The sequence below is a fragment of the Sorex fumeus genome, unplaced genomic scaffold (assembly GCF_029834395.1).
Source record: "Sorex fumeus unplaced genomic scaffold, SorFum_2.1 ptg000063l, whole genome shotgun sequence".
NCBI lineage: Eukaryota > Metazoa > Chordata > Mammalia > Eulipotyphla > Soricidae > Sorex > Sorex fumeus.
The window spans coordinates 46,143,069-46,165,315 of NW_026606120.1; the positions used below are offsets into that span (position 1 = coordinate 46,143,069).

Below are 22,247 nucleotides of genomic sequence, written 5' to 3' on the forward strand. Positions count from 1 at the left end.
CGGCCTGAGGCAGCAGAGAAGCTGGACCCGGCACCAGGAGGCCCATGTTCCTGCCCTACCGATCCCTGCACAGCCTCAGTTTCCCTGGACTAGCGAGGAACATGAGCCTGGTGAGGGCCAGGGTCCCTCCTAAGCTCTGCTGTTTTGCGTTTCCACAGTATACAGTGCGACCCTTCCAGGGGCTCCCGCATGGGCCGAGCTGAGGTACGAGAGCCCATGTCTTTCTTCCAGGAGAGAGGAGAGACAGAGCCTTGCCCACAGGCTCGCAGGCCGGGAGTGGCGGCTGGCGCCTGGGCTTGGGGGCCTCTGAGAAGAGTTATGTGGCCCAGCTAACTTTGACGCAGCCTAAGGAGGAGGCCCAGGGCAATGGAGAGCCCCGCACGCCCGCCCTGTCCCAGCGCTTGCCAAGACTTCACTGAGTCTCTGCTGAGCCGCAGACAGCCAAGGAGGGGCCTGATCACTGTCCCCAGACAGACAGCTGCTGGAGGTGGCGGGCAGAGGGCCTGGGCCTGTGTCCTGGTCCCCACCTTCCCCACTGGCTTTCTGTTTCATTTGTTTTTGGCCACACCCAGCGATGCTCAGGGGTTACTCCTGGCTCTGCACTCAGGAATCACTCCTGGCGGAGCTCGGGGGACCATACGGGATACTGGGGATTGAACCCGGGTCAGCGCGTGCAAGGCAAATGCTCTGCCCACTGTCCTATTGCTCTGGGTCCCCTCCCCGCTGTGTGACCACAGCAAACCTCTCAGCCACTCTGAATTTGTTTCCACCGGCCTGACCTAGCACCCCCAGGACGGGGACATGCGGTGGAGACTGCAGCGAAACCCCAATTCACAAGAACTTCCCTGGGGCAGGGGTTTCCAGGCGCATCCACAGTCCTGGGGCAGTATGCTTGGGGGCTGGAGGTTGCTCTCTCCCCTGCAGGTTTGGGAGGGGCTGATGGCACTTGGTGGGGTTTGGTCATCACCCCAGGCCTCGGACGGTGATGTGCTTGTGTTTGCAGCAGAAAGCCCACAGGCCGAGGGGGCCACCTGGGTCATGGGTGGGCAGCAAGCAGGGGAGAGCTGAGCCAGGACACCCACCTCCCTCTGGGGCCTGTCCCAGCACCTGGAGGGGACAGGGGTCCCCGGGACCCAACTGCTCTGCATCCCACACCCAATCCTGCATCGGATGGGCCAGCAGAGGGAGGCTCAGGGACTTCTTGCTCTTTCCCTCACGGGACACAGGGTCACCTTGTGTCACCTTGCTCGGGGAAGAGGGTCAATGTGGGAGGGCCTGGGGCTGAGCCTGACCACACTTGCACCCCCTGCTGGGTCCCGCCTGGTCCACTATGAGCTGACCTGGTAGTCAGGGCTGGGGACCCTCCTGTCTGCTGTCCTGCCCTCCCTGCCCCCAGGTCCCAACTTGCCTGTGACGATCTGCCCTGTCTGTCCACTCCCCCTCAGGCCCTTTGAAATACCCCCTCCTCCAGGAAGCCTTCCCTGCCCTCCTGTGGAGTCCCAAGAATCCAAGCACTCCCAGGAGGGCCCCGGCCACTCTCAGGGCCTTCTGCTCTGTCCCCCATTGTGATGGTTGAGTCCAGCCTCCCCATGGCACGGGCTGCCGGCAGGCCCTGGCTCGCTCCTCCCCGGGCACAGAGGGGGCCTCCAGGGACTTCCCCAGACTCCTCGCTCCCAGCCACCTCCCCCACTCCCTGTCAGGGGGAACAGACTGCGTCGGGCGCCCCTCGTGGGGACATACTTTCTCCTCCCTCCCACCCCCTTCTCCCTGCACTCACAGTGGGGTGACAGCTGGTGGGGTCCATGGCCTCCCCCTGGGGGTCCTCTGGCTCCCGCCTCCAGGGATGGAGATCGGGGGCCCTGATCGCGTCCCCGGTGGTGGCCGGGACCCTCGGGGCCTGTGGGGGGGGGGGCGGCGGCAGCGGCTCCATGTCTGAGCAGGTGTCTGGCAGCGGGGTGTCCATCAGTCGCTGAGCGCGGCCCCTGGGAGCTCGCTGGTGAGCGTGTGCCAGCGCTCGATGCGCTTGTCCTTGTTCTTCAGGCAGTCAAACCAGTGCTTCAGGCGCTCCCCCTTGGCGTTGATGCCCAGGACCACCCCGCCTGCAGGGGCGGGCTCTCACTCAGGGGCTGCCCAAGCCAGAGCCCCTGCCCCTTGCTGATTTCCCGTGTCTGACCTTCAGGGACCCCATCTGTCCCTTCTTCCCTGCAGCCCCACCTGTGCTCACCCCACAGGGGACGGGCAGGGAGGGGAGCGGTGTACGCCCCCAGGGCCCAAAGGAACTCAGGTTCCGAGCACTCCACCCGCCCTGCCCGCCACCCCCCTCCCAGACTCGAGTTCTCTGGGTGGTCTCTTTCTCCAAGCCTTCTGTCTGGGAGTAGCTGTGTGTCACCCCAGCACTCCAGGGAGGCCAGAGGGACAGGGCTGTCACCTGACCCAGGGCCGCCTCCACTTACCGATAAAGTCGTTGGATTTTCCGATGTCGTAGTCCCAGACTGTGACCTCCAGTGTCTTCTTGGCCAGGTCCCCGTGCTTGATCTCGTAACAGAACTCCTGGGGGGAAGAGGGGAATCAGCTCTGCTCTGGGGTTGAGTCAGGAGGACCGCGGTGCCTGCATCCCCCTGAGATGGGCCTGCACGGTCCCTGTCTCCAGGGCTGCTCTCCAGGGTCCCAGCGGGCAACTGCTCGTTCCTCCCTTCTCTGTGGGGTCCCTCCCCTGCCAACACCAGGGCACCCAGGCCCTGGCATCCCCAGATAAACGCATCTTTGTTTTTTTTCCAAACATGACCAGAGAAAGGGAGAAGTGTTAGTCCAAAACAGTAAAAGCACCCGGAGAGTGTGTGTGTGAGGTCGGGAAGAACAAACCCCAGGACTGGAGGCCCCAGAAGTGCAGGCTCTGAGTCCCCAGTCCCCTCCAGCTGCGCTGAGTTCTGGTTTCCCTGGAGCATCTCAGAGTTTCCCATTTCCTCCACCTGACCGGCCTCCACACCCACCACTCCAAGCTCCCCCCACGGACCCAGCCTGACCTCCCCTGTCTCCTGTCCCCCATGTGTGCACCCGCACCACTCTAGCCCTGCCCTGGAAGGACTCCCAGGGGCCCCATGCCCCCGCCCCGCACCTCATTGAACTCGGGGTTCAGGGTCTTCTTCTTCACTGCCGTCTTGTGCTTGGATTTCTTGTCCACATCAGGCTTCAAGTATCTGGAATCAAAGCCACAAACGGGCAGAGGTGGGAGGGGCCGTACGGTTGCCTGCAGGGCTTGTGAGGGGCTGATTTTGGGGGGGGGGCACAGCCAGTAGTGTTCAGGGGCTACTCCCAACTCTGTGCTCTCATGGGTCAAACCCAGGCCTCTGTACGCAGAGCCTGTGCTGGGCAGCTGAGCTGTCCCCACCGTGGGGTGGCTCACAGGATGATGTCAGGGAAGTGCTCCGAGCCACTGAGTTCTTTTCTAAGCTCTGATCTTCCAGGCCCTGGACTTTATTCTGGAGGGAGGGTCACACCCGACAGTGCTCAGGGCTCACTCCTGGTGGGGCTTGGGAGACCTTGTGGGGTGCCGGGGATTGAACCTGGATCAGCTGTGTGCAAGGCAAGTGCCCTACTCACTGTACTATCTTTCTGGCCCTAAGGTTTTTGGGGACTAACTTTCTGCATCGTATTTTCAGGTTCACTCATGTGGAATAAATCAGTGTTTTGTTCCTCTTTAAATTTTTATTTTTTTACTTTTGGGTTATATTGGGCACGGCACTATGAAATGGGGGGGATCCAACCTGAGGTACCTGCATGTAAATCATGTGCTATAGTCTGTCTATTGAGATAGCTCCATGGGCTATGTGGCTCCATTTTAATTTTGATCACTTGATCACTTGACTTCCCGTTAATCGTCGATTTGCTCGAACGGGCACCAGTAACGTCTCCATTTGTCCCTGTCTTGTGCTAGTGTAGCTCAATGGCGTCTGTTCATTCTAGGAACACAAAAAGCCTCAAACTGATCGTTCATGATCTTGATGAAGAAGTCTGACCATCTGGTAGGTGGGCGGCCACGTGGTCTTTTGACATCCCGTGGAATCCAGTCGGTAATGGCTCTAGTCCAGTGGTCGTCTCTGAATCTCATTACGTGACCAGCCCATCTGATTTTTGATGCCTTGACAAACGAGACAGCATCCCTGATTCTTGATCATCAACAGAGGTGGGAACTCCGGATTCTTTCTCTCATTTGAGTGATTTTAATTTTAAACAATTATTTTTCACTTTTTTTTCTTTTTGGATCATACCCAGGGATGTACAGGGTTACTCCTGGCTCTGCACTCAGGAATTTCTCCTGGCGGTGCTCAGGGGACCACATAGGATGCTGGGAATTGAATCCGGGTCAGCGGCGTGCAAGGCGAATGCCCTACCTGCTGTGCTATCACTCCAGTCCCTCTTTTTCACTTATTATACATACATATATTGGTTTTGAGGTCACATCTGGCTCTGTTAAGGGCTCACTCCTGGTGGAGTTCAGGGGACCATTTGTGGTGCCAGGGATCAAATCTGGGTCTTTATGTGCAAGGACAGCCCCTTCACTCCTGCACTATCTTTTCAACCCCGTAACTCCTTTTTATGGTCAAATCATTTCATGAATCTACCACTGTTCATCCCTTCTCCAGCTGCTGACCAGGTACATGGGCAGTTTCCACTGCTGGGGCACTGCGGCCAGGCTTTGTGCGGAGTAATCCGGATCTCTAGGGTACAGAGCGAGGGCGGAGCTACTGCCTGACCGCCATCCCATCTGTCCCCGCAGAGGACTGCCAGGCTGCTTCCTGAAGGCGCAGCACCATCTTTGTCAAGTGGTTTGCAAGCGATGGAAATATGAGTCAGGTCTGAGTGACCAGGGGCAGGATGGTCCTAAAATGGGTCAGGTGGTAGGACTGGTGATGTCCGTGTGGCCTCTGGCATCTGGGCCTCCTCACTGTCCCCTCAAGCTGCCCCACTCCTGTCTTGCAATATTTCTGTGCCTCTGCCTGATAGCACCTCCTCCTGTGGGGCTACCCGTCCTCAGTCAGCTCCACTCTCTCCCCTCAAATAACTCCACTCTTCCATCAGTCGCCCCACTGTCTCCCTTCAGTGCACCATGTCTCCTGTCAGTGGCTGCTGTCTCCCCTGAGCCGCCCCACTGTCTCCCCTCAGTGCCTGATGCCTCCTCTCAGTACCCAACTGTCTCCCCTCAGCTGCCCCACTGTCTCCCTTCAGTGCCCGACTGTCTCCCCTCAGTGCCCAACTGTCTGCCCTCAGCCGCCCCACTGTCTCCCTTCAGTGCCTGACTGTCTCCCCTCAGTGCCCAACTGTCTGCCCTCAGCCGCCCCACTGTCTCCCCTCAGTGCCCGACTGTCTCCCCTCAGTGCCCAACTGTTTGCCCTCAACCACCCCACTGTCTCCCTTCAGTGCCCGACTGTCTCCCCCCCTCAGTGCCCGACTGTCTCCCCTCAGTGCCTGACTGTCTCCCCTCAGTGCCTGCTATCTCCCCTCAGTGCCCAACTGTCTCCCCTCAGTGCCCGTTGTCTCCCCTCAGCCGCCCGACTGCCTCCCTTCAGCCGCCCCACTGTCTCCCCTCATGCCTAACTGTCTCCCCTCAGTGCCTGATGCCTCCTTTCAGTACCCAACTGTCTCCCCTCAGCTGCCCCACTGTCTCCCCTCATGCCTGACTGTCTCTCCTCAGTGCCTGCTGTCTCCCCTCAGTGCCCGACTGTCTCCTCTCAGTGCCCGCTGTCTCCCCTCAGTGCCCGGCTGTCTCCTCTCAGTGCCCGCTGTCTCCCCTCATGCCAGACTGTCTCCTCTCAGTGCCTGCTGTCTCCCCTCATGCCCGACTGTCTCTCCTCAGTGCCCAACTGTCTCCCCTCAGTGCCTGCTCTCTCCCCTCAGTGCCTGACTGTCTCCTCTCAGTGCCCGCTGTCTCCCCTCATGCCAGACTGTCTCCCCTCAGTGTCCACTGTCTCCCCTCAGTGCCCGACTGTCTCCCCTCAGTGCCTGTCACCCCTCAGTGCCTGTTATCTTCCCTCAGTGCCCAACTGTCTCCCCTCAGTGCTCACTGTCTCCCCTCAGTGCCAGACTGTCTCCTCTCAGTGCCTAGACTGTCTCCCCTCAGTGCCCGCTGTCTCCCCTCAGTGCCCACTGTCTCCTCTCAGTGCCCGACTGTCTCCTCTCAGTGCCCACTGTCTCCCCTCAATGCCAGACTGTCTTCTCTCAGTGTCTGACTGTCTCCCCTCAGTGCCCGCTGTCTCCCCTCAGTCGCCCTTCTGCTTCTGCTCACCGGCCCCCCCCACCCCCCCGCCTCATCCTGCACCGCTGTGAGCCCACAGCAGGGCCTTCCTCAGACCTTGCCTCACAGCTGTGAAGGCTCCACAGTCCCCACCTGGTCTTCCAGGGCCACAGCCAGGCTCAGCCTCTCCCCTGGCACCACACAGCCCCAAGGCAGCTCTGTCCCCACTGAGCCTGAGACCCAGCCAGGGCAGGTGCACGTGGTGGCCACGTCTTGGGAAGCCCCGTCGGAGGGTCTGGGCTCTCTGGCCTACTCAGGTCTCCCTGGGGCACCCAGGACCCCCTCTTTACCCTGGCCACCCCTCAGCCCCGGCAGCCTGTTTCCCTGTATGTCTCACAGGCCGACAGGACTGGTGGAGCTGTCAAAGCGGCAGAATAGAGAGGGGGTCCTGGGGGGGGCACAGCACCCACAAGCCCCAGGGGCCCTGGCAGAGCCGCCCCGCTTGAGCTGCTCTCGGCCCGCACACTCACGTTTTTACGTAGGGGTCCGAGTAGCCGTTGGCGTCCATAGCGGCCAGGTGGGCGCAGCGTACGATGCCGACGAGCAGGCCCTGCTTCTGGGAGCTGTACTTGAGGGAGATGAGGATGCGGCCCCGCTCCTCCAGGGACTTGTCTTCACCCTTGTCCACCTGCAGGGAGGCGGCCTCAGGGCTCCCCTCACACCCCCAGGAGCACATGGAGGAGGGGCTCGATGGCTCCAGCTTCCCTGAGCTGCCCGCTAAGCTGCTCAGGACTCAGGACACCCACTCCTGGGGTCAGGCCTCATCTGGTGCCCCTCCAACCCCCACAAGTCTCTATCCCTGTCCCCGGCTGTCACCCTCTCCTGCTCCCTCTGTCTAGCCTGCTCTAGCCTGTGCTCCCAGGGACCACCCTTGGGCCTCTGTGCCAGGCCCCTCTGTCCACAACTGGCCTCTCCTGGTATGACAGCATCTCAGGAAGGATGATCACTACTGGAGGGCTTCAGAAAACCATACGGGGATGCTGAACCAGGGTCAGCTACAAACAAGTTCCTTAGCTCCTGTACTAGCTCTGGTCTGGGATTTTTTGCTGGTCTGTTTTGGTGCTTTAGGAATACTCCTGGCTCGATGCTTGGGGACTGCTCCTTTGGTATTCAGGGGACCACGAGGTGGCAGGAATAAACCTGGGACTCTTGCAGGCAAAGCAGGTACTCCAGACCACTGGATTTCCTTGGTGGCCCGTCCCAGGAATTTTCCCAACATGAGCATTCTGCCAGTTGCTTAATAAAAGCTCCTGGCAGGGAGGTCCCTGTGGGCTCATGGAGCCACATGACTGGAGGTGACTGGCTGACCACCCACTCACCGGCAGCTGCTTCTCCAGGCAGATGCTGAATGTCTTGGTGTGGTTGGGCTTCAGTTTTTTCAGGGGCACTCGTGTCTCCCCGATGAACTCATTGTGGCGGAATTTATCCTCATCACACACAGAGATCCTGGAGGGCGGGGGGAGGCGGCCAGGTCCTTAGACACAGCGGGTGCCCCGCCCAGCTCCTTTCCCAGCCCAGGGGAACATGGGTGGGTGAGGGGCGAGACAGGGGAGGGCCGGAGCCTCACCCACCGCAGTGTCTTTCGAACCATGTCTTCATCCGTGATTCCGTAGTAGGTGAGGGTCTCGTTCCAGGTGGGGTTCAGAGTGTTTCGGAGGGTTTTCGTTCGGAGCTTATTTGCCTGGAGAGAGCAAATAGGGTCCTGTGAGCACCAAGGCAAGCAGCCAGTTGAACAGGGGCCCTGGGGACACTGCAGCCCAGAAACCATGAGTGCATATTCATGTCCACTAAAGGTGGAGCGGAATAAAAGTGACTAACTGGCTCATTTATAATTAAGAGATTAGGTGATGCAATCTTTTCGCATTTGTTTTTGTTTACGGGCCACATCTGGTGATGCTCAGGGGGGTTTTGGAGGGATTATATGTGATCTGGGGATTGAGCCCAGGTTGGCCATGTAGAAGGCAAACACTCTACCCACTATCCCTCAGGCCCATGAAATTTTTTTATCTTTTGAGTCACACCAGCAATGCTCAGGGGTTACTCCTGGCTCTGAACTTAGGCAGTGTTAGTCCTGGCAGTGCTTGGGGGACCATATGGGTTGCCAGGGATTGAACCCAGGTTGGCTGCATGCAAAACAAATACCCTACCCACTGTACTATCACTCTGGCCCCAGCCCATGCAATCTTAAGAGGGCTTAGGTGTGCAAAGTGGGGGCAGCGGAGGAAAACTGGAGGGAGATGTGAGAGGGAAGGTCAGGGAGATGCAGGCAGCTCTGGAGACGGAGGAAGGGACTGTGATCCAAGGGAGGCAGGCAGCCTCTGGAAAAATTCTGGAAGAATTGGCCCATGGCTCCTCCCCAGAGCTTCCAGAATGGACCACAGACTTGATTTTAGCTCCCTGGAACAGATGTTCTTCTAACATGCACAGCCAGAGAACGATAAATGGGTATTGCCATCAGCCTCTCCAGTTGGCAGTCGGACACTATAGCCCAGAAATGCATGCAGGAGGTCCTCCGTGTGTGTATGTGTGTGTGTGTGTGTGTGTGTGTGTGAGAGAGAGAGAGAGAGAGAGAGAGAGAATATGTGTACATATGTGTGCATCTGCACAACTGCACATGTGTGAATGTGAAAGTGTGCGTGAGTCTGTGCATATATGTGTGCACATGTTGAGTGTGTGTGCATGCACCTGTGGATTTATGTGTGTGTGCATGTGTGTGTATGTGTGCATGTGTAAACATGCCTGGATGTGTAGACAGAAGGGGAAGGGAGCAAGCTTTCTCCCAGGCTGTTTCCGGTGCTGGAGTCTCCTCTCCTGGAAATGCCTGTGGGGCTGCCCAGTTGGCTCTAGGCTCCGGGATCACTCCTTGTGGTGCTCGGGGACCATGTAGGGTTCTGGGGATAGAACCTGGGTCAGCTGCATGCAAAGTGAGCGCCCTACCCAGTGTACTATCTCTCCAGCCCCGTAACTGCCGTCTTCCTCCCTGATGCTTTTGTTTTCTCTCTTTTCCAAGGGCAATGGACACTTAGGGGTTGTGTCCTATACAGACACCTGCTCTGCTGCTAGGTGGCTGGCATGGGACAAAGTCCCTGGTCAAACTGTGTGTGTGCGCGCATGCCTACAAAGACCATGGATACAGCAAAGGCTCTAATAAGCTCTGCAGCAAAGAAACCTGCATAGGGCCGGAGAGGCAGCTCAAAGGAATGGAGCACTCGCTTCGCATGCAGGAGCCCCAAGTTCAACCCCAACAGTGCAGGCCCCCCCCCCCCGACACTGGGAGGGACCCAAACATCTTCTGGGTGTGGCCTGAAAAATCTTCACTGCCATCCCCAAATCATCTAACCGTAGAGCCCCAGATCTGCAGATCTTTCTTTCTTTGTTTTGTTTTGGGGCCATACCTGGCAATACTTACTCCTGACTCTGCACTCAGGAATCACTCCTGGAGGTGCTCAGGGGACCAAATGGATGCTGGAGATTGAACGCGGATTGACCACTTGTAAAGCAAGTGCCCGGCCCACTGTACTATCTCTCCAGCTCCCACAGCTGTTTTGTTTAATTTGGGGCGTTGAATCCAGCATTTTATATGTGTAAAGCATCAGCTATACCACTGAGCTCCATGCCTGGCCCCTTGGAGCACACAATAGAAACTTTAGCTGGGGTTGATGGGGATGTAACACACAGTTGTGCTCAGGGTTTATTCCTGACTCGGTACAGCTCAGGGATCAATCCTGGAGGGGCTCCTGGGGGCATGCGTGGTGCCGGGCTGTGTAGAAGGCAAACATTTCACCTGCTGTCTGATCTCTCTAGACCCCGCGATGATTTTTTGAATGATTAAATTTTGGAATAAGGGAAATTCTCTAGGGGTCTTCTTAGCTGACTGAGGGTGCTCAATGCAGGTTCCTGGGAGTCTGGGGAGGGGCTTGGCAGTGGGGGTTCCTCTTGGGGAAAGGCGGCCCTGGGGATTTCCTCACCTTGCTGGCTCCTGGCAGCAGATGCAGCTTGACATAGGGGTCAGCCAGCCCGTTGTGGTCCATCGGCTTCAGGCCCTGCGGGAGAGTGGTTGAGTTGTGCAGGGTGCGGGACACGGAGAAACCGGTGTCCCCTGTCCCTGGGTCCCTGGATGGCATCTTCTTGGAAGTCCCCTGGACTGACCCCTATCCCACATCGGGGCATGAGGGGCATGGCCTTGGGGCAGCTGTCAGCTTACAGAGGCTGGGATGCCCCTTCCTCATCCTCCTGCTCATGGGCATCTTTCTGGACCTCTGTCCCCAGCCCCTAAATCCATGACCCCTGGCCTGCTCGTCTGCACACTGTCCCTCGAGGCCCCAGGGAGATGTGCCACATCCTGAGGACCGGGATCCACTTCTCTCCACAGCCACTGGCCGACACAGAGGGTCCCCTGCAAGGCAGCTGCCCTCACAAAGTCTGCACCACCAGGCGCAGACGGTCAGCGCTTGGACCTTCGCCAATCCTTGCCAACCCTCCCCAGCTGTTTTTCTTCTGGACTGGTGCTCAGGGAGGCAGGGGGGCGGCTGGGCCACGAGAGAGGTGGTGTGTCCAGGGGGTCACACTGGCTGTGGTCCAGGCAGGGCCTGCACCCAGGGGGCGATGGGTCTCATCTGCCCACTGTATGTAGCTGTCCTAGAGCGGGTAGACCACCCACTGCCCTATGCTGGGAGGGCCACACAGCGCGCTCAGCACCTGAACTTCAACTGGGCAGGTGGGGGCTTTGTCCTGAACCCCGACTCCCCCTCACTGCCACACTGCTCAGAAGAGGCCGGAGGGCACCGAGGGCAAGTGAGAGCTTGGAGCTGTATCTGGGCGCTGGAGCCTTCACAGATGAGCAGCCTGAGGCTCTGACTGTCAGCCCTGCCCAGCTCGGGCATGAGTGACCCCCACCCTGACAGAGCTGGATCTAGGCTGAGGGTGACTGGGGGTGGGAGAGCAGCCAGGACTCCCCAACAGTACTCGCACTGCACCGAGGAATGCAGCCCCCTGTGGGTCACACACAAGTATGAGAGCACGCACATACAAACATGGGAAAGGGCACACATGTGCACACATACATAACATCACACACATGAGCACATCACACATGTAGCACACATGAGAGCACACATACATAAGAGCATACAACACATATGCACGCACGCACTACAAGCATATGTGCAACATACATAAGAGTATGCATATATAACACATGTACACATGTTAACGCGCACACATGCATACACACAGAAACACATATGTTCATGCATGCACACAGCACTCTCACTGTCACTGTCCTCCTGTTGTTCATTGATTTGCTCGACCAGGCCCAGTAACGTCTCCATCTTTTTTTGAGACTTGTTGTTACTGTGTTTGGCATATCGAATACGTCACGGGGAGCTTGCCAGGCTCTGCCGTGCGGGCGAGATACTCTCGGTAGCTTGCCGGGCTCTCCGAGAGGGGCGGAGGAATCGAACCCGGCTCAGCTGGACTGGCTGCACACAGCACATACATGATAAACATGCACACATATAGGAGCGATGCACACATGCACACGATCATATGCACATGAATGTACACATACACTCACATACAAAAACACACATACACATATACACATACATACACATGAGCAAACACATTTATACACACATGTTCATACATGAGAGCACAATATGCACACATGAGCACACATGTAAGAGCACTGTGCACACATACATGTGAGAGCACACACACTTGTGTGCACATCTAGCCCCCCCCCTCACAGCGGGGCGGAAGGTGGGGTGTCCGTCACAGGGAGGGCTGCCGTCTGGGGTGGGGAGGAGGAGCAGGGTGTGTCCGTGCCCCTCCCAGTCCCCAAGCCTGGACAGTCTCTACAAGGTGGGGGTGAGGGAACGGCGGGTAAAGGACCCTGCCCCTGGGTTAGCACAGCTGGGTCACTGGATTCTTTGCTCTGTGCCTGGGGCACGGCTGGGCAACCCTGCTTCCTGGCTGCAGGGAAGGGGATGGGCTGATCAGGACTTCTTAACTCACTCCTTTTTATCTGATTAAAAATATATATCTACATATTTTTTACCACGAGCCACACTGGGTGGTGCCCTGGGGCTACTCCAAACCCAGTGTTTAGGGGCCCACATGGTGCTAGGGATGAAAGCCGGCTGGTCTCCTGCATTCAAAGCAAGGGCTCCGAGCCCACGGAGCTCTGTCCAACCCAAGAAATCCACTTAATTTTTTACTTAATTAATTTTGTTTACTTAATTTTTATTTTTCAGCACACATGGCAGTTGCTCAGGGGTTACTCCTGGCTCTGCACTCAGGAATTACTCCTGTTGGGCTCAGGGAATCATATGGGATGCCGGGGATCGAACACAGGTCGGTTGTGTGCTAGGCAAGCACCTTGTCCACTGTGCCATTGCTCCAGCCCCAAGACATTTATTTTAAAACACAACTTTCGTGAGCCCCACGTTCAGTTACGTGCTTGTGCGTGGGGCTGTGACCACAGTCAAAGAAGTCCTGTTCCAGGGGATCCCCGTGGAGACACAGCTCACCCAGCATGGGGCAGGTGGGTGTGGGCCCAGCCGGGCAGCACCAGGCAGGACGCACAGAGCCTAGGGCAGCGTGGGAGGAGGGCAGGGCAGCTGGAGGGTCGAGGTGCTGAGCGAGGTCTGGGATCGGGGTCCCGGGGCTCTACAATGATCACTGGGCCGCCCTTACCTTGCGCGTGAACACCAACCTGGGCACCTTCCTCCCAGAGAAAGCCGCGTGGCAGGGACAAAGCACAGGTGGCTGAGGGCAGTGGGTGGCAGGGCGGAGTGACGGGACCCTCAGCCCCACCCCAAGAGCAGGTCCAGCCCGGGGATCACTCCCCTGCTGCTCCTCCAGGGCTAGTTCACTCCAGAGGGTCTCCCCGGGCTCCTCCATCAGAGGACAGCGAGGCTGCCTGCTCCTGGTGCCAGCCCAGCGAGGCTCAGAGGAGTGGGACTGTGACCTCCCTCTGGGCCCATCCGCTCTGCCCCTCTTCCCTCTGGCAACAGCTCCTCCAGTCCTGTGGCCCCTGAGAGCCTCCCCCAGACCCCACCCTTCATCCTCTCCCCCAGGACCCCCCTCTAGCCCTCACCCTCTCCCTGCACCCTCAAGACGCCACAGGAGCCCGGCAACCTGCCCCCCGCAGGCCCCACCTACCTTGGCCTTGTTGATGGTGCAGTGGAGGGCGCTGTTCTCCTGGTCGTACAGCAGGCTGAAGTCCAGCGTGCCCAGGGCCGCTGCACACAGTGAGGGCTCAGGTTAGGTGCCAAGGCTTCTCCTGACCCATCAGGGGCCACAAACCCCATGGAGGGGGAGAGTTGCCCACGGAGCAGCCACAGCATCCTCTGCCCACATATCAGCATCCCACCACCAGTTCCATGAGCCCTGGGAAGTGAGCCATCTTCTGGCGATATTTTGGGGGGAGACTGAATTTGGGGGGCATACCCAGCGATGCTCAGGGCTCACTCTTGGCTCTGCACTCAGGGCTCACTCCTGGTGGTGCTCGGGGGGCAATATAGGGTACTTGGGATTGAACCGAAGTTGACCACGTGCAAAGCAAACACTTTATCCTCTGTATTATCTCTCCAGCCCCACTAGTCACTTCTTATTTGGGCCACACCCAGTGGTGCTCAGGGACTACTGGTGCTCAGGGGACCGTGCAGCGTTGGAGATGGAACCTGGGCCTCCTGCATGTGGAGCCCACACTCCAGCCCACTAGGTCATTTCCCCACGTGGCCACTCTGTGCATGAGTTGCTGAGGCCCGGAGAGCTGAGGTCAGTCATCCTCCAAGCATGCTGAACAGTGGTGCTGGACAAGTTCTGCCTGCCTCAGCTTCCCCCACCTGTTAACTGTGTGAAAGGCAGAGTTGGAGTTCTGCGAGGTGCAGATGAAAAAAACCGAGCCACTATTCAGATGGATAGGCCGGGAACTCCGGGGGAATGTCTTGACTCTATGAGAACCAGGGAGATGGCTTCCTGGAGGAGGTACCACTTCACTTGGGCAATGAAGGATGAGCAGGAGTTGGATGAGCCTGGCGGGGCTGAGGGAAGGGGCGTTTCACCGTAGACCAAGCAGCCCAAGGGCGTCTGAGTAGCTGTGGTGATGCTGGGGGAAACACGTCGTTCTGTCCTTTAGGCTAAGGGTCAGCATCAAGGCCAGGTCCATCAGTTCCCATCTTCCCCGGTACTGCCCTGATGCTGTGGCACGGAGCTGAGTGGCTGCTGCTGGGACCACGTGGTCCAGCGGTGCCTGGCCTGGTGCAGTCCAGCAGGGCAGAGTTTGCCCGCGTGCCTCTCCTGGAGAGGGTGGCACTGAGTGACTGCTGTCTTGCTCCTAGCCGAGGCCCTGTGCCGGTCTGGGACTGGGGAGGCAGGTGAGGTGTGGACCCGCCCTCTGCTGTGCCCTCACCTCTCAGGCATCTCTGTGCCTTCCTACCCTCGCTGCAGAGCAGAGACTCAGCGGGGCAGCCCTGCAGTCCTAGCATGCAACTGTGTGGTGTGGAGGAAGTAGTTCCATCACTACACAGAGGCCCAGCCACTGCAGGTTTTTTTCAGCAAGCCCTACAAGCCCGTGGCTGCAAACTGGATCCCGCCTGCCTGCCTTTGTGAACAGAATATTCAATTGGACACTTCCGCAGTTCTGGCAGCCCCCACTATGGTTCCACAGCTCATGGCAGAGCCCAGACTCGGAAGTGGGGTGAGTCGATTCCACCCAGTTGACTCAGGCGGCCACTCTTTTTTATGGATCTCTTCATTTCTCTGTCCTTTTTTGGGGGATGGGGTGGGGTTTTTTTTGTCACACCTGGCGATGCTCAGTGGTTACTCCTGGCTCTGTACTCAGGAATTACTCCTGGTGGTGCTCAGGGGACCATATGGGATGCTGGATATAAAACCTGGGTCGGCTGTGTGCATGGCCAATGCCTTACCCATTGCACTTTTGCTACCGCCCTGTCCTGTTTTTTTTTTTTGGGGGGGGGAGTTTTGGACTACACCCTGCGATGCTCGGTGGTTAGTTACTCTGACTCTGCACTCAGAAATTATTCCTGGCTGTGCTCATAGGACTATATACGGTGTCAGAGATTGAACCCGGGTCAGCTGCATGCAAGGCAAACACCCTGCCCCCTGTCCCCTGTAGCTACCTGCTTGAAACTCCTGCGAGCGTACTTGCCAGCTGCACCACATGGTCCCAGAGCATCCCTAGGAGTGACCTCTAAGCACTGCTGGATGAGGCCCAAACAACAGTAACAAAGACCAAATCAAGAGTCAGCAGCCTCCTACATGACGACTCACATGGACTCCTGTTTGGCTGATGTTGCAGATGGGTCTCAGAAATCTGATTCCCAGGGGGCCTGGCTGAGAGAACCCTTAATCCCTCATGTGACCGTCACTACTGAATTGGTTCAGGTCAAGCCACCTTGTCTGGAGGATAAGAGTGGGTCTGGGGCAAACTGGAGACCCAGCTTCCACTCAACTCCAGCCTGAAGTTAGAGGTTTGAAAAAGAGCTTAAGTCACCTAAAAAAAAAAGCCAATTTCTGACAGACAAAAGAGGAAATTTTGAAGCCATAGCTTAGCTGTTCAAACTGGCTTGCAATTATTTTATCATTGTAAAATAAAAACTTGCGGGACCAGAGCAATAGAACAATGGGTAGGCACTTAGCTTGCACACAGCCGACCTGAGTTCAATCCCTGGCACCCCATATGGTTCCTCGAGCCTATGAGGAGTGATCGCTGAGCATTGCCGGGTGTGGCCAAAAATAAAAAATAAAAAAAAATTAAAGCTTTCTTACAAACCCCCCAAATAAAAATTTAAAAAGTCAACATCCCTGATCAGTGACTTGCTGGGCTTTGTGCCCCATGCACCCGCGGGCCGGCAGGTGCGAAGGGGAGGTGGTGCTCAGGCTTGCCCGTGACTGTGCACAGAACCAGGGTGAGGCTCCCGGCCTCTCCGACGGGCTGCCAATGTTACGAGACAGAAAATCGATCTCCTGTTCCCTTCAAGTCGATAGGGGCTTGTTCAGCCCAGCCAAGAGCCTCACCAGGCTAGGATGATACTGCTGAGCCCCCGAAGGACACGCTCCATCCACAGACCTGGTGCTCCCAACCACCCACTCTCCAGATGCTCTCAGGAGTGGGCAAAGGCTCCCAGATCCCTGCTTATCAAACTCTCCCCTCCAGGCTCTCTCTCGGCCAGGTTTGGTCCCAGAGGCCCAGGCTGGGAGATGGATGGGGGCATGACCTGCCCCAATCGCGAAACTCCCCTTTCCAGAAGCCTGTGTGCAGCGGGCGGGGCAGGTGCTGATCTCTGGCACTCGGCCTGAAGAGCTTGCCTGGTGCCACCCCAGGGCGGCCTTGGTGCATTTCTTTGAACTGCAGCGTGTTTTTGTACAGAATAGCAGAGAGAAGCTGGCACCTCGGCTGCGTGCCTATGGTGAGCTCTGAGGATGCTTCTGGTCCCAATCTGCATTTCCCACCTGGAGAAACGAAACTTCCAGTAGGAGGTGATGCAGGGTGGGGGACTCAGCAGAATCAGACCCAGAATGGGGGTCTCTCCATTCCTGCCTTGAGAGTCTGAGCTCGAGTCAGTTGGGGGGGTGTGCGGGAGAGAGGTTGGGGCTACACCTGGTGTTTTTGGAGAGCTATTCCCAACTCTATGCTAGAGGGTTGCTCCTGGCAGGGCTCAGGGGACCACGTACTGTTGGGGACTGAATGGAGTTGGCCACCTGCAAAGCAAATGCCTTAACACCCTGTGTTATCTCTCTGGCCCTTAATTTTTTTTTGTCTGCCACTTTGTTTAGCTGAAATCATAAGCAGAATACAAAGAAAGAACAAAAGAGGGAAGAGCAGGGTGTCTCGTGGGGAGTGGGGTGTGCTCAGCCACCCACCTGGAAGGGCCTCAGAGCAGCGGCTGGGGCTGTAGGGGGACAGGTGAGGTGCTGTCCCGGCAGCCCCGGGGTCTCGCCCTGCCACCTCTCCTGTCACATGCCCTAATTTGACGCTGACATTTTTGCAAAAATAATGAAGGCTGGTCACTAATGGGCCTTTGAGAGTTGTCACCCGCTTGTCGATAATTATAGAGCCGTAATGGGGCTAATTCAGAGAAAATCGAGCTCGAGCCCCTGTCGGCTCCTTCGCAGCAGCACACGTCCCAGCTCAGCTGTGAGGCTGACGGATGGCGCTGACCTTGGCTAGCACCTGGACTCTCCTCCCCACACTCCCTGACCCCCAGGGAGAAGCAAATCAGCCCTGGTTTGTTCTCTATCCCCCGACAAAACATACCAGCCTTTCAAAAAAAATTTTTTTTTCCTATATGACAAAACCCATAATGACAGGACCTGGCTTGGAAGCACCTCAGAGTTGGGGAAACTGAGGCACTCGTCCTTTCAGGCACCACAGGTGGTGACAAGAAGCAGCAGCCCTGTATGCCCTGCTTTCCGGAGCTCTGAGTCAGAGGACTTTGCTCAGTTTATGCGCCCCCTGCTGCCTTCCACCTTGCTCTCCTCAGCCTCTGGTGGGGCGCTCCAGCCCCTTGGTGACAGGCCGACTTCGGTCTCATCAGCATTCTGTGGTGACGCCTTGCCCCTGCGGTGTGGTGTCTGCGGATGACGTGCGCCTGGACCCAGCCTCACAGTGTCAGGCTCCTGCCCGGTCGCCCTGCCTGCTGGCTCCAAGGTCCCCCTCCTCAGCCTGTTGCCTCCTCTGGCTTGTGTCTCCCCACTTTGGCATGTATGCATGCGGCAGCCCCTATGTCAGGAGCACACCCTCTCCTCCCTCCCTGCCAGCCACTTCCACCCTCCCCAGCCTCCCCACGGGGCAGTCACTGGGGTGACCCCTGCACAAGCCAACACCTCTCGTTTGCTTCCTGCCTCCCTGTCTCACTGCTGGTGAGTCGGGCTGGACGGTCTCGGACAGCCCCTGCACCTAATGTACAGCAGGTCTTCGGATGCTGAACTCAGGCACTAGAGTGTTCCGGAGAGAACCGGCGTGGGCGCTAAGGCAGCGTGATCAGAGCTGCTGGGGACCGGGAAAAGTCCCCAGCTGAGTTGCTCAGGGCAGGTTTAACAGTGATGTCTCCATTCCTCTGCAGCTCAGGCCTCTCTGGGCAGGGGAAGCCAGTCGGGCGGGGGCAGGCGACGCCAGTCACGGACTGAAGCACAAGTCCCCCACAGAACGGTGGGGAAGCCCGTGCTCTCACTGAGACTCAGGATGAAAACAGCCCTTAGGATCTTACAGTATGACTCCTGGCATTGTGCAGCTCGGTGGGCCGTGAGGAAGGCCACCCTGAGAGGGAACGGGCATGACGCAGAGGAAAGCAGCTCGAACCACCCCGGGAAGCGGTGGCTGATCAGCCGCATCCGTGTTCCGCCCACCTGTGTGGCACAGGAGTTCTCTGTTTACAACTCAAAACCTGCTGTCCATTGTTGAGCTCTGCAGAAGGGACTGGGTGTCAGAGGCAGATCTGGGATGAGCACACACCACATGCCAGGGGGAGGGTGGGACGAGGTGTGGGGCTCGGGGTTGAGGGAGGACAGGGAGGCTGTGGAGGGGAGGCCTACTCAGCTCACCGCCCCTCCCCCCGCCCGCTCTCTCCATCATCACTCCCCTGTCGGAGCGGAGGGGAGCCTGTGAGCCTGGTGCCTGCAGGTTCCCCAAAGGAGGAGCTGTAAAGGGAAGGTGAAATAAAAGCCAAATAAATAATAGGCACGCCACTCTTGGCCTCGGACCACAGAACACCGCCCTCATTTCTTTGAGTGAGGAGAGAGATAATCCAATAATTAGGGCAGCAAATAACATAACCCGGGCTAACGCCGTAATGAACCATCTGGCTTGAATCATTTAGGCTGTTTCTTTGGGATCTGGTTGTCAGGGCTGAGATGGGGGCACAGCCTGAGGGACTGGGTGGGAAGTAGTTCTGCCCCAGAACCTGGTCCCTCCAAAGGCAGGCCCCAGAACTTCTGAGTGCCCAGGTTCCCTCACCAAGGGGTCCAAAGCCCGGGTCAGAGGCTGGGGAGAGGGCTCAGTGGACGGAGTGCATGGTCTGGGGTCAGTCTCTGGCCCCACATTGTCCCCAGAGCATTACCAGGAGTAACCTTGAGCACAGTCAGAAGCAGCCCCCAGGCACTACCTGGTCGACCAGATGGCTGGGGCTCAGTATCTCATACACACATACACACACACAAACACACAGACACGCACATATACAAACACACACAGACACAAACAAAAACATACACACAATCAGACATACACAAACACACAGAAACACACAGAAACACACAAACACACTTTCACACACAGACACAAGCACACAGACACACACATACACAAACACACAAACACAAACATACACAAACACGCAAACACACACAAACACACTTTCACACACATACACACACACACACATGCACACTCACACGCCTGAGCTCTCTCAGCCAGCCCTGAGCATAACATGTGTGGCCAGGCCACAGCTGGCCTGGAAGGCTGCCTCCAGGATGGCCTTGTCTTGCTGAACTCTAGAATCTGCCCCCCACCTTGTCCCTGGGTGAGCTCTCGGGGAGCAGGGACCCGCCCTTTCTCTGCTGCTAGGACCAAGCACTGTGGGTTGCTGGGCTGGAGATGGACACTTCTTTGTCCTTTCTTTGCCTGTAGGTTTAGGGAGAGCTGACACAAGGAACCAGGGGCCAGAGAAATAAATAGTACAGCAGGTAGGGCACTTGCTTTGCAGCGGGCATCCCCTACTGTCCCCCAGCACTGCCAGGAGTGATTCCTGAGTTGCAGTGCCAGGAGTAACCCCTGAGCATCGCCGGGTGTGGCTCAAAAACAAAACAAAAGCGACCAGATTGCTTGCTCCCCTCTTACTGCACGTCACCCAGAGGGCACTTGGTGACTGGAGCTGGGACCAAGGAATGCCCAACCCTGCCCTGCCTATCCGGCTTGCCCCCTGGGCATAGCAGGAAAGACACCAGAGACAGGAACAAGTGCCCCCACAGTAATCTAAATCCAAGCTGGATGCGTCTCAGTTTGGGCCTGCACCAAGCCACCACAAGTGAGGGGTGCCAAGTGCTGGGGTTAGCGGGAGCTGGGGGGAGGAAAGTTTTGTGCACACACTCTATCCACCTGTCACAAAAGTGGAGATGGGGGAGGCTTCCCAAGCCTATGTCTGCGGTAGGGCCTCAGGCCGTCAGGTTCAGACCAGAGCCTGTATGACACCCCTGCGGCTGGCAGTGGACTCCCACCTTCTACGTTTACCACGTTTAAATATGATCAAGTCCAAGCCGGAGGGGCCCTGCGGAGGACCCTAGCTGGGCGCGGCCGCCCTCGGTGCTGCTCTGAGCAGGGCCTTGGAGCGACTCCGACCCCAGAGGTCCCCCTCCACCGGCTATGCCGGCCTGTGCAGCGCCCCGCGGCCCGGGGACCCTGCGAGCGAGCCCCGCATGCGTCCTCTCCCTCATCCCGCGCAAACCCACCGCGCATAGTGCGGCCTCCCCTCCAGGCCCGAGAGTCGCAGGGGCAGCCGCTCCGAACCTGGGAAGGGGTCGAGAGCGGCCTCCGGCAGGGCCTCGGCCCCCAGCCCCCTTGCGCCTTGCTCGTACCCCGAGGCTCAGGGATGAGCCCCGGGAAGCGGAGGCGCAGGCCGGTGGTGGGGAGAGGGCCCTTCCCGGCCGGGGGAAGCGGGCGTAACAGGTGGGCGGAGGTCGGCGGCCCCCGCGAGCGGGCGAGCGAGAGCGGCGGCGGGGTGCACGGACGCGGCGGGAGGAGCCGCCAAGGTTTCTCCAAAGGACAAGCGGCTCCGCGGTCCTCCGGTCCTCGGCCCGCGCCCGCCCAGCCGCTGCGCTCCGCCTGCCGCGAGCGCGCCCGGGAGGCGGCCCGGCCCCGGCTCCCGGCCCCCGGCCCCCGTCGCGCTGCCGCCCCAGCGGGGACCCTCGGCCGCGGGCTCGGCCCGCTGCGGACTCCGGGGCGCGGAGCCTCCGCGCGGCCGCCAGCAACTGGTGTCTCCCGGGGCGCAGCTCCGCCCTTCCCGGGAACAAAAGCCGCCGCCGGCGCCGGAGCCTCCCCGCGGGCGGGCTCCCGGGACAGCCCCGGGGCGCCCCCGCACGTGCCCGCTCTCCAGCCCGCGTCCGGCGGCGCGGGGCACGCGGGACGCGAGAGGGGCCGCCGCCGGGAGCGGGCCGTCCGCGAGGGCGCCGGTGAAGCCGGGGCGCGAGGCGGGGCCCCGGGGGGCGCGCGTGGGGGGCGCGAAGTTGCAAACTTACTGCAGTCGTCGGACTCGTAGCCGTCGGCGTCCGGCTCGTCCTCGGGCGGCTTGGCGGGCGGCCGCGCGGGGCTGGCCACCGGGCTGGGGCCCGGGCTGGCGCCGTAGGCTCCGAAGAGCTGGTCCACATCCTCGTCGTCCTCGCGCGCGCCGTCGGAGGGGCTGCGGCGGCCGCCGCCGGCCGCGGCCGGGCGCGCGGGGGCGGCGGGGGGCGCGGCGGCGCGGGGCCCCGCGTCCGGGGGCAGGCCCCGCGGGAAGCGGGGGAAGTAGTCGGAGATCTGCTTGATGGGCCGGATGGGGCCGGGGCACACGTCGATGGCCATATGCTCCTGGATGCTGATGGTCGCCTTCTCCCCGCGCCGCCGGAGGGTCATGCAGGCAGCGCGGCCCCGCCCGGGCGCGGCCCGGCCCGGCGCGGCGCGGCCCCGGCCCGGGGGCGGCTCAGCAGGCCCGGCGGGGCGCGGCGGGGGCTGCGGGCATGGCCGGCGGCGCCCCCGGACGGCCCTGTCGCGGCGGCTGCCTGCTCGGCGGCGGCGGGCGCGAGTGAGTGCAGGGGCCGGCAGGCAGGGGGCGGGCCCAGCCCGCGTCACCCGGTAGCAGCCAAGCAGTGCGAGTGTGCGGGCGCGCGGGCGGGCGGGCGCCGAGCCGAGCGAGCACTCAGCCCCGCGTGCGCGGCGGCCCGGGACCCCGCGCGC

At 59.2% G+C, this 22,247-nt stretch overlaps 1 protein-coding gene and 1 non-coding gene across 2 annotated transcripts; one reads left to right on the forward strand and one right to left on the reverse strand.

Annotated features, from left to right (window-relative positions):
- Positions 1–1,911: 1,911 nt before the first annotated feature.
- Positions 1,912–21,989, reverse strand: DOC2B (double C2 domain beta). The gene is made up of 9 exons (XM_056127260.1): positions 21,554–21,989; positions 13,460–13,539; positions 10,261–10,335; positions 7,864–7,973; positions 7,612–7,738; positions 6,763–6,920; positions 3,116–3,197; positions 2,454–2,550; positions 1,912–2,099 (listed from the first exon to the last, which is right to left on the reverse strand). The coding sequence occupies exons 1-9, from the start codon at positions 21,924–21,926 to the stop codon at positions 1,963–1,965; spliced, it is 1,239 nt and encodes a 412-aa protein (XP_055983235.1). The 5' UTR covers positions 21,927–21,989; the 3' UTR covers positions 1,912–1,962.
- LOC130036300 (small nucleolar RNA SNORD30) lies at positions 15,577–15,644 on the forward strand. Its single transcript, XR_008794345.1, has one exon. It is a non-coding gene; the product is annotated as a small nucleolar RNA SNORD30 (small nucleolar RNA).
- Positions 21,990–22,247: the final 258 nt, after the last annotated feature.

What these genes read in the sequence shown, in the direction of transcription:
- DOC2B (XM_056127260.1), bottom strand. Translation starts at nt 21,926, where the DNA reads ATGACCCTCCGGCGGCGCGGGGAGAAGGCGACCATCAGCATCCAGGAG. An exon ending in ATGGTTCGAAAGACACTGCG is followed by an intron (nt 7,739 to 7,863) that starts GTGGGTGAGGCT and finishes CCCGCCCTCCAG; the next exon opens with GATCTCTGTGTGTGATGAGG. An exon ending in TGAACCCCGAGTTCAATGAG is followed by an intron (nt 2,551 to 3,115) that starts GTGCGGGGCGGG and finishes TCTTCCCCCCAG; the next exon opens with GAGTTCTGTTACGAGATCAA.